The 13,696-nt window shown below is 42.1% G+C and overlaps 2 protein-coding genes across 3 annotated transcripts in view; one reads left to right on the top strand and one right to left on the bottom strand.

Moving 5' to 3' along the window:
* The window catches only part of LOC122428933 (chloride intracellular channel protein 6), a 58,908-nt gene that overhangs the window by 12,444 nt on the left and 32,768 nt on the right, over positions 1-13,696 (top strand). The gene's annotated exons all lie outside the window — the stretch shown is intronic.
* On the bottom strand, positions 9,319-10,619 carry LOC122428866 (zinc finger protein 79-like). Its single transcript, XM_043449007.1, has 2 exons — positions 10,495-10,619; positions 9,319-9,727 (listed from the first exon to the last, which is right to left on the bottom strand). Exons 1-2 carry the CDS (start codon positions 10,617-10,619, stop codon positions 9,319-9,321), a joined length of 534 nt encoding a protein of 177 aa, XP_043304942.1.

Raw genomic sequence — 13,696 nt, 5'->3', positions numbered from 1 at the left:
TAACATTTTGCACTTTTCTCATAGCGGGTGTATTCTACTCTTAGCTTGCCACTGTTGGATATTTAGGTAGTTTCCCCTTTCTCATGTGATAAGCAGTGCTGTAGTGAAAATCCATCCAAAGATGAACAGTTATATATGGAACCTAAATTCTTGGAAATGATATTGCTAAGAGGAAGGATGTGCGTATTTAAGATTCTGATAACTTTTTATTAAATTTCCTCACCAGAGGTTATGCCAAACAGTGCCCCCCTGACAGTCCATGAATGCTGTGTCTGCTTCCCCATCTTTGCCTGCTCAGTGTGTTCCCTGACGTTTTGAATCTGAGAAAATGAAAAATGAGATCCATTGTCATTTAACGCACATTTCTTTTAGTATGCAAGAGACTGAGTTTAATTTTACATATTTAAAAACCATTAGTATCTATTTTTCTGTGAACTATCCTTTGTTGTTTATGTCCTTTGCTCATTTTTCAAATTGCCTTTTGGTCTTGTTCTTCCTGATTTTTATATTAAGGAAGTTAGACCCCTGTCTGTTTTGACTATTTGTACTGGAGTAATTTATCCTTTTTGTTTTAGTAATTTCTTGTAATGGATACTTGGGAAAACAAAACATCAGCTGTGACAGCACTCTTAGAAACTTCATTTCCTGGAATGTTTAAATGCTCTGCTTTGCTTTTTATTCTCTAACTTCTTAAGTCCTGAAGGATTACGTATTTCAAATCTTGCCTTTCTCCCTTCCTTTTTAATTAGTAGGTTACATTTTATCAAGCATATATCCTTTCAGGCTCAAACTCTTGCCTACATTGTTAGAATTCCTGTTCAAACAAAGTTTAAAATGTATAGATAGCAGCATCATTTCATACCCACACTGCTCCACCTGAAAATGTAAAGGTATATATACCTTTGATCTTGCCATCTCCTGAAATGAATTCGTGACAACTAATTGTCTGTGATGAAGTGATATCAAAGTACTGTTTCTAAGATTGTGTCTCCTAGCCAGATGTTCTTTTTTGGATTCCATCTGTTGAAAGAATTGACCACAATGTATAGGGATGGGTGACAAATCCTATTTGCAGAGGACCAGGGAATTGTGGAAGCCTACCTGTGGCTTATGTCAGATGAGAGAGAGGATGGAAATGCGAAAATACCAAAGATTGTTTGAAAAGATAATTTTGAAGCTTCTGAAAGTGTAGCTCTGTGAAGAAATGCAGACCATGTGGGCGCATACTTAGTCTGCTAGGGAACTCTGATCTTAAATATGCCTGCATGATCATGAGAAATTCTCCATTTTTTGAGGGGGTTTTAGGGGATTCACATACATGTATGGCTGAGTCCCTTTGCTGTTCACCTGAAACTACCACAACTTGTTAATTGACTATGCCCTAATACGAAGTAAAAAGTTGAAAGCCAGGGAAAAAACAAACAAAAGTTCTCCATTTTTACTAGTTTTATGGGCTCTATTTCAACTCTTTCTCTTTCCTTCTGTACTTGGTCATCTGTGTGAAAGCTGAGTCTTGATGTAGGGCAACATAAAAGTTGCTTTTCAGTCTTTCTAACTACCAAGTGGTAGTTTGGACCCAAGTAAAGAGCCAACTCACTAGAAAAGACCCTGATGCGGGGAAAGATTGAAAGCAAAAGGAGAGGAGGGCTGCAGAGCATAAGGTGGTTGGATGGCATCACGGACTCATAGGACATGAGTTTGAGCAAACTCTGGGAGATGGTGAAGGACAAGGAAGCCTGGCGTGCTGCAGTCCATGGGGTCGCAAAGAGTCAGACATGGCTTAGTGACTGATCAACAACAAGAAGCCTATTTAAAGTTGAGTAAGGAGTACATCTTATTGTATATTGTCACCCTACTTATTTAACTTATATGCAGAGTACATCATGAGAAACACTGGGCTGGAAGAAGCACAAGCTGGAATCAAGATTGCCAGGAGAAATATCAATCACCTCAGATATGCAGATGATACCACCCTTATGGCAGAGAGTGAAGAGGAACTAAAAAGCCTCTTGATGAAAGTAAAAGAGAAAAGTGAAAAAGTTGGCTTAAAGCTTAACATTCAGAAAACGAAGATCATGGCATCTGGTCCCATCACTTCATGGGAAATAGATGGGGAGACAGTGGAAACAGTGTCAGACTTCATTTTTTTGGGCTCCAAAATCACTGCAGATGGTGACTGCAGCCATGAAATTAAAAGACGCTAACTCCTTGGAAGGAAAGTTATGACCAACCTTGATAGCATATTAAAAAGCAGAGACATTACATTGCCAACAAAGGTCTGTCTGATCAAGGCTATGGTTTTTCCAGTGGTCATGTATGGATGTGAGAGTTGGACTGTGAAGAAAGCTGAGCACCGAAAAATGGATGCTTTTGAACTGTGGTGTTGGAGAAGACTCTTGAGAGTCCCTTGGACTGCGAGGAGATCCAACCAGTCCGTCCTTAAAGGAGATCAGTCCTGGGTGTTCATTGGAAGGACTGATGCTGAAGCTGAAACTTCAGTACTTTGGCCACCTCATGCGAAGAGTTGACTCACTGGAAAAGACCGTGATGCTGGGAGGGATTGGGGGCAGGAGGAGAAGGGGACGACAGAGGATGAGATGGCTGGATGGCATCACCGACTCGATGGGCATGAGTGTGAGTGAACTCCGGGAGTTGGTGATGGACAGGGAGGCCTGGCGTGCTGCGATTCATGGGGTCGCAAAGAGTCGGATACGACTGAGCGACTGAACTGAACTGAACTGAACTGAAGGAGTACACACCATTTAACACTGCTTGAGGCCAGTGTTGATGAACACTATGATGAACACAGAACCTGCTTTTTTGGAGCCTTCAGCCCTAGAAAGTGATCCGGGAGGAAATAACTTCAATGTTTTATGAGGCAGGAGAGCACTGGGGCCGGAGTTAGCTGGGACAGATGGGATGAGCAGGATGGCAGGCTGGGCAGCGACCAACAGAAAGGAGACGTGTGGCCTCTAGGTCTCAGACAGTGAGGGCTCTGCCCTTGTGTTGAAAAGTAAAAGTGAAAGTCGCTCAGTTGTGTCCGACACCGTGGAGTGTAGCCCGCCAGGCTCCTCTGCCACGGGATTGTCCAGGCAAGAGTGCTGGAGTGGGCAGCCATGCCCTTTCGCAGGGGACCTTCCCGACCCAGGGACTGGATCTGGTCTCCTGCGTTGCAGGAGGTTTCTTGACCATCTCAGCCACCAGCTGTGCTGAGTGGATGGATGAACGACAAATGTGGCTGTTACATCATGTGGAAAAAATGGAGTGGTCCACTCCATATGCCCTTTACAAAATACTGTTATTTGTGTACTTATTTCGGCTTCACTGGGCCTTAGCCATGGCCCAAGAGACCCCCCCACCATGGCATGTGAACTTCTTAGGTGTGGCGGGCATGAGGGATCTTGTTCCCCAGCCAGGGGCTGAACCTCAGCCAACCCTGCACTGGGAGCGGGGAATCCCACCCACTGGACCACCAGGAAGTCCCCATAGGCCCTTTTTACAGTCACTTCTCTGTCGCATCTAACAGGCGGCCATGTATTCTTACCCAGGAGAAGCAGTGTGTGCTGGTTAGGGAGCTACTAGCATCCATGCCCCCTTTTCACTTAGAGTGTGTTAGTTTAGGGCTATTTTGGGAAGCCAGAGATTGGGTTCCCTTTTTTGAACCTGCGGGACTCTGCCTCTGGCCCATGAGGCTCTTGGCTATCCAGTAGGAAGACCGTCGCTGTGCACCCCTAGCCGCCCACCCCAGTTCCCCAGCCCATCTCCAACCTCCGTGCGCTGTGGGGATGAGAAATCAGGACGAGGGGCCACGCTGGGTGGGGCCCCAGGGAGTCTGATGGGGCCCTGAGGACAGTGGCCACGGGCGTGGCCAAGACGCCCAGCACAGCTCAGCTGTCACGTGCTGTGAAGGTCACCCAGGATAAAGGTATCGTTGGAGATCCAGAGACTTCAGGCTTTCTCCTGAAATGAGGACAATTAACACTTTTTTTTTTCCGGTTCCTTTGGTGTCAGGTCTTGGGATGCGGTGGATTCAACGAATCTTGGAAAGATTTTATCTCTCCTCTACTTTGTTCCTTTTCATTTGAACTTCATCCAAGCTGGATGCCTTCAACTCTGTTTTACCGGACAAGATGAAGTTTGGTTTGCACTTGGTGGCTTTTTAGTGTCATTTAACTCTCTGAGCAGAGAATTCCATGCTTAAGAAAACTTAGAGGTCTGGAGTAGGAAATGGCAACCCGCTCCAGTATTCTTGCCTGGAAAATTCCATGGACTGAGGGGCCCGGTGGGCTATAGTAGTCCATGGCATCACAAAGGGCTGGATATGACTAAGTGACTGAGTGCATGCACACACACACACGCACACATATTTGTCTCTGTGTTAGACATCTACTCTGTTAATCAAAACTTGTCTGTGAGAGCCCTTTGTATGCTGCAAGTAGAGTGCTTTTATTTATCTTGCATCACATTATTCAAAAAGAAATGGAGGTTTTTTCTTTCCACAAAATGCTTGCCATTTAGTTATTGTGTGTGTGTATAGACATATTTGTGAGAATGTTTGACAATATAAAACATTTGTGTGGTCAGTCATATGATATTCTGTCCACTGCTTTTTAAATTTTTTAATTGAATTGAGCTTTTACTATAATATTCTCCACTTGAAATTACTTGGTTTGAAAAAAATGACAGTGAATGTATTCCTGCTTACTTTTTAGTGCTAATTAATCACTTGTGATACATATTTCTAACTCCTAATCTCTCTGCATTATTGTGTGTTTTTTTTTTTTTTAGTCTTTCATGGTTAAATGTATTTCTAAAATTCGTATCACCTTTGGACGTTGTGCAGAAAGCATTCTTTTTCACCATTTGAATAAAGGTCACCTTTGCTTTCCATGAAAAAAAAGAAAACTTAGGGGTATTGACACATCAGAAATGGAGGGGGATGATTTTTGGTTAATGTCATTTTAACCAGTATATTATGGTTATTTGCATCGTGAGCAGCAACAAGGAAGATTGCTCTGTCACTTTCCAGCTAGTGAGACTTGTTGTAAAAAGTAGTAAAGGTATAGTGCCCTGCTCATCACTGGATAATATGAAACAACACCATTGCTTTTATTCCCTGCTAAAATTTTTTTAAAAAAAATTGGTTCAAGTTAGTAAAGACCTGGACTTCCCTGGTGGCTCAGATGGTAAAAGCATCTGCCTACAATGCAGAAGACCCCCGGGTTTGATCCCTGGGTTGGGAAGATCCCCTGGAGAAGGAAATGGCAACCCACTCTGGTACTCTTGCTTGGAAAATCCTGTGGACAGGGGAGCCTGGTGGGCTACAGTCCATGGGGTCACAGGAGTCTGACACAATTGAGCAACTTCAGTAAAGACCTGAATCTATAAGTAAATGGTTTGAGCATTTCAGCACACCCTGAAATCAGATAGTGTGGTGAATTCAAGATGACTGCAAATTCTTTGACCCTCCTCCCGGACCTCCCATCAGACTCCGATGGGAAGTGGGCTCCGATTCTTCTCCCCCTGAATGTGGCCTGACCTTGGTGACTACTTGGTAACCAAGAAAATACGGCGGGAGTGATGATGTGTGGTTTTCATTTCAAAGGGCCATTCAGCTTCTGCCTTGTCCACTGACCCCTCTGAGGCCAGCATGCTGGAGGGGCTGCCTGTAGGTGCTCCATTTGACAATCTCAGCTGAGGACAGCCTTCTGGCCATTCTGCCAAAACACCTGACAAGTGTGTGAAGCTGTCATGGACCTGTTTCACCAGCTGAACACCACTGAGTGACCTTGTCAATGTCACATGAAACAGAAGCATCATTCAGGCAAGCCTCCCCCAAATTCCTGACTTACCAAATCATGATATATAATAAAACAGACAATTGAGGCTGTTAAATGTGGAGTGATGTAGTCCTGGACAATTGGTAACTGGGACATGCAACTTCAGTTCAGTCATTCAGTTGTGTCCAACTCTTTGCAGCCCCGTGGACTGCAGTGCTCCAGGCCTCCCTGTCCATCACCAACTCTTGGAGTTTACTCAAACTCATGTCCGACTCAAATTGAGTCGGTGATGCCATCCAACATCTCATCCTCTGTCGTCCCTTTCTCCTCCTGCCTTCAATCTTTCCCAGCATCAGGGTCTTTTCCAATGAGTCAGCTCTTCGCATCAGGTGGCCAAAGTATTGGAGTTTCAGCTTCGCCATCAGTTCTTCCAATGAATATTTGGGACTGATCTCCTTTAGGATGGACTGGTTGGATCTCCTTGCAGTCCAAGGGACTCTCAAGAGTCTTCTTCAACACCACAGTTCAAAAGCATCAATTCTTCTGTGCTCAGCTTTCTTTATAGTCCAACTCTCTTTTCAACTGTACTAACAATCAATGTCTTATTAGGTAGAGTAGGTGGGTGACCACCCTTGATCCACATAGCTTAATTACTGAACCCAGTTGCTCTTAGCTTTAAATTCCAGCCAAAGGCTAGATTGTATGTCGGTGTTTATGGTCACAGAGGGTGGAATCAACTCATATGAAGTATGTGGACGAACACAATGAAATTTGCTATTTATCCTCCTATATGAATTATGCTTTAGAAACTCCAGGGCCATTTTTAATCCTTATTTAATAATATGGCCTGATACCAACTGAAGCTTTCACATAGAGAAGAAAAGCCTATTTCCTGCAAAATTCTCACAAGGAATTATTACAACAAAGGCACATGTTGTTCTGGAAAGCCAGCTTAATAACGCAGCCCGTTTTGCTATACCCTGGTGGTTTGGTTCTTGAATGACTGAGCGAATTCCGTTCCTTAGAGTGACTCAAAGGGGAAACACAGGCACCAAACAGAAGCCCTGGCCACACAGAGCCCTCCTGTCATCTACACTGCTCCCCAGCCCCTCAGAACTGCTCTCGCCCACTCTGGACCTCTCCCCTTGGCCATCTTTTCACCCACTCGGATTTTACCAGCTTAGGAGAGTCCTAAGTTGCATGTTTTAAGATGGTGTCTGGTCCCATCACTTCATTGGAAGCAATGATGTCGAAGCTGAAACTCCAATCCTTTGGCCACCTGATGCGAAGAGCTGACTCATTTGAAAAGACCCTACTGCTGGGAAAGATTGGGGGCAGGAGGAGAAGGGGACGACAGAGGATGAGATGGTTGGATGGCATCACCAACTCAATGGACATGAGTTTGAGTAAATTCCGGGAGTTGGTGATGGACAGGGAGGCCTGGCATGCTGCAGTCCATGGGGTCACAAAGAGCCGGACACGACTGAGCAAGAACTGAACTGATACTTGGGGATGCATTTAGGGTTCAGATCTGTTTTCAAGTCTTAGAATCTAAAATATATTTCTTAGAACCTAAGTGTGAAGAGGAATGAAACCATCCCTACATTCTAAGATTATGAAGGAGTGAGGACCATGCTTTAAGATAGGGCATAGTCCCTTTGGTGACATGGATCGAGGATGCTAATGAACACATTTTACTGATAAAGTGCAGACAGACCATGAACAAAGCTTTCCCCTGCACTGGGGACAGATGACTCGAGCCACTGGTTGGGTGTACAAAGTCATCTAGAAAGTGCTATCAACTGTGCAGGCGTCTATTTCTTTAAAGAGAAAACTTGTTTCTGGCACTAGGTGTTTTCTTAGTTGTTGCTGTCCTCACGGTCCTGTTTTGTTGCTCCACTAGAGGGCAGAGAAGGGACGGGAAGGGACCAAGGTCCAGAGGGCCAGCTGGGTGGTTTCCTGTCTTATTAGCACTCTCTCTGCCCTGCAGAAAAGTTAAAGAAGGGAAGGAGACCTGTCCGGCACAATTGGAACCACTGGGCTTTGACCTGTGAGCAGCAGGTGGTTTTTTCATTTTCTTTGGATAAATACCCAGGAATGGAATTGCTGGATCTAATGGTAGTTGTTTTAATTTTTTGAGGAACTTAGTACTGTTTTCCACAGGGCTGCTCCATCTTACATTCTCACCGACAGTGTGCTAGGGTTCCCTTTTCTCCACATCCTCTACAACACTTGTTATATTTTTGTCTTTTTGATAATGTGACGTATGGGCTCAGTCGCTCAGTGGTGTCTGACTCTTGGCGACCCCTTGGACTGTAGCCTGCCAGGCTCCTCTGTTCATGGTCTTTTCCAGGCAAGAATGCTGGAGTGGGTTGCTTTTTCCTACTCCAGGGGATCTTCCCCACCCAGGGATCGAACCTGTGTCTCTTGTGTCTCATGCATTGACAGGTGGACCCCTTACCACTGTGCCACCTGGGAAACCTTTTTTGATAATAGCTATTCTAAAACAGCTGTGGGGTGATATCTCGTGGTGGTTTTGATTTCATGTGTCTCTGATGAGGGATGTTGAGCATCTTTTCATGTGCCTGTTGGCCATCTATATGCCTTCTTCGGAAAAATGTCTGTTCAGAACCTCTGCTCATTTAAAAATCAGATTGTTGGGTTTTTTCTGTTACCTTGTATATGTTTTTTAATGCATTTTGGATATTAGCCCCTTATCAGATATATGATTAGCAAATATTTTCTGCCATTTATTAAATTGTTTCTTTATTTTGGTGATGGTTTCCTTTGCTAGACAGAAACTATTCAGTTTGATGTAATCCTACTTGTTTATTTTTGCCTTTGTTGCCTTTTGGTGTCAAGCAGAAAAAAAGTTGTCACCAAGACTGATGTCAAGGAGCTTACTACATACGTTTTCTTCTAGGAGTTTTGTGGTTTCAGGTCTTGCATTCAAGTCTTTAATCCATTTTGAATAAATTTTTTGTATAATGTAATAGCGGTCTGGTTTCATCCTTTTGTATGTTGCTGTCCAGTTTAAGAAACATCATTTATTGAAGAGACTGTCCTTTCCCCACTGTATATTCTTGGCTCCTCTGTTGTGAATTAATTGACTATAAATACATGCATGGGTTTATTTCTGGGCTCTCTATTTGGTTCCATTGATCTCTGTGTCTATTTTTATGCCAATACCATACAATTTGATTACTATATCTTTGTAATGTAGTTTGAAATCAGGAAGCATGAGCTTCCAATGTTGATCTTCTTTCTCAAGATTGCTTTGGCTATTCAAAATCTTTGGGATTTAGTGTTTTTTTTTTTTGCATATTAAAGGTGAGGTTTATTATCATTATGAGACTGAAGAAATTTCATGCAATTAAAAGTCAGAAAGGCTTAAGATTCTTGGATGAGGCTATCCAAGGTCTAATGAAAGAGCTCTGGAGGGGTAAAAAAGAAAAAGAGAAAAAAAAAAAAAGACTTGAGTGGTGACCGAAGGCTTTCCCACATTCTTTACATTTATAAGGTTTCTCTCCAGTATGAATTATCTGATGGTAAGACCTGAGTGCTTGCTAAAGTCTTTGCCACAATCCTTACATTTATAAGGCCTCTCCCCAGTATGAATTCGCTGGTGTTTAGTAAGAGTTGAGTAGTGACTGAAGGCTTTTCCGCATTCTTTACATTTATAAGATTTCTCTCCAGTATGGATTACTTGATGTTTAGTAAGACATGAGTGCTGTCTAAATGCTTTGCCACAATCCTTACATTTATAAGACTTCTCTCCAGTATGAATTTTCTGATGGTAAGTGAGACCTGAGCACTGCTTAAATTCTTTGCCACAATCCTTACATTTATAAGGCTTCTCTCCAGTATGAATTCTCTGGTGTTGAGTAAGATTTGACTTCTGATTAAAGGCTTTGCCACACTTCATACATTTGTGTGATTTCTGCTGCATATGAATTATCTGATGTTGAGTAGACATGAGCTACAAGGAAACACTTTGCCACATTCTTTTTTGTGTGTGTGTGTGTGTGTTTATCAAAAGAATTTATTAGAAAATATTACATACTACATATCTGTTTAAAGAGTATTGTTTCAGTAGACAGCACTCCATCCTCATACTACAAACAATGTCTCATGGACCAAGGAGCAACCACTGTGCTTCTGAAGCTACATCTTTTGGATGGAACATTTAGGCAGTACATACCGTGGACATTTAAAGGAAGATAATGGAAAAACTGTCATTACCACAGGGGAAAACAATCCAAATTTTTGGAATGTTAAAATAACAAGTAACTAATTTTAGTCTCAAAATTCTAGGCATCACTATCGCCTAAAACATCAGTCAATGTGACTAATAAGTTAGAGGGACCAAGGTTTCAAAGATCAAGTTAATACTGAATCTTCATATATAACGAGAAATCTGCAACCCCACAAAATGTTTTTAAGTTTGTACACATGCAACTTAATGTAAATTTCTGATAAAAGAATGGGGAATGTTAAAAAGCAATGTATTCTTTTTAATATAAAGCATGCACTTTCTAATACATTCTTAAATATTTCAGAGTTGACTCTAGTCCAGTGATATTCTTATTTCAAGTGCAGTCTAACCAGTACCCCCATCAGATACAGAGTAGCATGAACTTGCTGACGCAGACTGAAATGTGAACACCTAAAAATGGCTTTGCCACTTTCCTTACCTTTGTGAGGTTTCTGCTCTGTATGGATTCGCTGATGTTGAGTAAGCTTTGAGTTCTGATTAAAGGCTTTGCCACACGTTGTACATTTATAATGCTTCTCCCTAGAATGAATTCGCTGATGTTGACTAAGATTTGAGCAAGACATAAATGCTTTTCCACATTCCTTACATTCATAAGGTTTCTTGCCAGTGTGGATTTGCGGATCTTGACTAAGCTTTGAATTTTGATTAGAGGCATTGCCACACTCTGTACCTTTGAGAGGTTTCCATCCTGAATGAATTTTCCTGTGTCTCCTTAGACTGGATGAGTTAGTAAAGGCTTTCTCACATTTCTTACACTTGTAACTTTTCTGCGGATCCTGAATATTCTGCTGTTGAGTAAGATTTGAAGACTGATTAGAAATATTACTATATTCACAATTATAAGTCTTCTCTCCTGTATGTGTACTCTTCTTTAGTGGAAGACCTGTTGTTTGATAAAAGATATTCCTATATGTACTATTTTTGGAATCCTTGTCTGAAGATTGAGGTCCCTGATGTTTCATAGGGTTAGTCTTGTTAAGTTTTAGACCCAGTTTCATTGCATGAATAGCTTCTCACTCCATCGTAAATATTATTGTAATTATTGGGCATAGAGCTGTTATTTAAGGCCTGACTCGTGTTATTACATGTGAGAAGTTGTTCCATATTAACCATATCATGATGTGTATTGAACAATGATGGTGGGATTAACTCTTTTCCATTATTATCAACATTACACATTTTGGAACAGAGAGAAACTGTCTGTTGGTGGAAGAATAATGACCACTTGCTCACAGATCCCTCAAATTGATTATATTGTGAGTTTTCCCCATCATTTTTAAATTTCTGGTTTTCAGACGTGCTTGAATGTATGTGTAATCGAAGCCTGTGTTCAGAGTGGTTTGAATGAGTATTTGCAGTAGAGACTGGATGACTTTCCAGATTTTCCACATTCCCCTTCAGAGAATGTGTATGTTTCAAAACATGATTTAAGCCTTTGCTTGAAAAGATACGCTTCTCTGCAGATGTTGATAACTGAAATGGGTGTTTTCCCCAGTTTGGCTCACATTGCTCATTTCTTTTGGCAGTAATGTCTGCATTATGTGAAACTGTCTCAGTTCCTTTATGTCCGTATAAACATTTTCTAGGTCTTTCACAGACCCCCGTATATTCCTGGTCTTTCATTAAATGTTCATTTCCAAGGTGAGCTCTTTCATATGTTCCTAGGTTTGCCTTTTGGATTAAATTTTCTCACCTTGGATTCTTTGACATCAAAGCATGGGTGTTGTGAGACGACACAGCTGTGTACATGGCTGGCATCTCCAGTCTCCTTACATCCCAGGGATTCTTCATTTGCTCCAGAAAGGTGATCAGGTCTGGCTTAGAGACCACAAGACCTGCCAAGGAGGCCAGGTTCCTGTAGTTCTCTAACATCACGTCCCTATACAATTCCCGCTGACCGAGGTCCAGGCATTCCCACTCCTCTTGAGTGAAGCCTATGGCCACATCCTGGAACGTCAGCCGTCCTCTTTGCAACCCCAGGGCCTGTAGCCTGCCAGGCTTCTCTGTCCATGGGATTCTCAAGGCACGAATACTGGAGTGGGTAGCTATTCCCTGCTTCAGGGAATCTGAGGTTCTCATTCTGGCCCTCGGACCTTCCTTTGTTCTATTTTCGCGGGCTTTCCCTTCCAGGTCTTTTAGCCACCGCCATTTTGGACTTTTTCCCTATTCTAACTACCTAACAGGCATATCCATCATTTTTACTTTCCAAGATCCTTGTTCAAGACAGGAAAAAAAAAAAAATGAATTTCATAGCGTGGAAATCTCACAGAAGCACCTGAACCAGTGAACATCAGAGGTCATAGGGTACATGGAAAAATGCATTATCACTGCCAGGTATTTTGGCAATATTAGGAAAACCATGATCTCAATCTATCAAGAAAAATGTCAGTTTTCTGAAAATTCCACCTCCTATATACCTCCCATAATCTGTAGCTTAATAGTCCATTTTTTATTACATATTTCTTATCGGTATAGAGGTTTGTCTATGCTACTTTAACTTCTGACAAATTCTGGAATGCTGAGTTCATTCTACTAACAAGGACATTTTCTTACTCCTGTTCTTCCTGTTCTAAAGAGCTGAATTGCATTCACATGTAAATTCATCACGGCATTTCCCCGACTTCCCTAAGATCCCAACACCGAACCACATCCCAATGGGAATCTCAGATACCAGTGCCTCCCCATGTTCATCTCTCACAAAGTGAATGTATTCAACATTGAAAATCACTATTTCATGCTGAGAATTCATCATGCTTTATAGCCGGGATACAGACAATGGAGAAAAGGCTCTGGGACATCAGGGAGACGCAACCTGAAGAGCTGGTTTTCACCGAGAAGCTGCCATTTCCTCCTCTTCTTCCTTCTGCTCTGCATCTTCTCTGGGGATGTTACATCCCAAACTCACATCTGCATCTTGAGAAAATACCTTCAAAGGCATCCATGCAGCTGTTTAACCTGCAACTGCTGCAGGGAAAGAGAAGAAAAAGTTTTCCTGTTTCCCTCACCCTTTTCTGAGCTCCTTTTCGACTTTCTGTGTTCCCAATCTGTAGTGGGGAATCAAGACTCGGGATTTAGTTTTATATTTTGAATATCTTTCATCGCTTTAGTGACCAGCTGTAGTAATTAATGTGGCTCCTCAAAAGTGCCTTGAATCTTTTAGAATGGGATCTGACAAGCATACCTTTACAAAAGGAATTTAATGGCTTTGCCACTTCATCAAACACCCGTAAGAAGGTGTAGAAAATGTCACCAAAATGGACCCTTTTAATTGGACAAACAGTGTCAGCTTGTGGAAAGGTTAGAGGTTTCTGGGACTGGTGTCTTTTCCTGGGTTAGTCCTGGGGAAGATAAGAGTAACCACTGCCACTTCTTAAGAGACAGTGGCTTTTTCTAGACAATTCTTTGAGATTCAGGCTTTCAGGCTTTGAGATTCAGGCTTTGAGATTCAGGAGGGCTGGTGTAGGCATTTTTAGACATGTGGATTCTTCCAGAACTCACATATCATACCACATAGGTGATTCCTCCTTTCTACCTGAAAAAATTAAGCATAAAGCCTCTGATTTCTGCCATCTTTAAGCATTAAAGGGAACACATTCTAAAATCTTAAAAGCATTGGTCACAAGAATTCTCTCAGTAACCT

Source organism: Cervus canadensis, chromosome 27 (genome assembly GCF_019320065.1).
Source record: "Cervus canadensis isolate Bull #8, Minnesota chromosome 27, ASM1932006v1, whole genome shotgun sequence".
Taxonomy (NCBI): Eukaryota; Metazoa; Chordata; class Mammalia; order Artiodactyla; family Cervidae; genus Cervus; species Cervus canadensis.
This window is presented reverse-complemented; position numbering and strand designations above follow the sequence as displayed.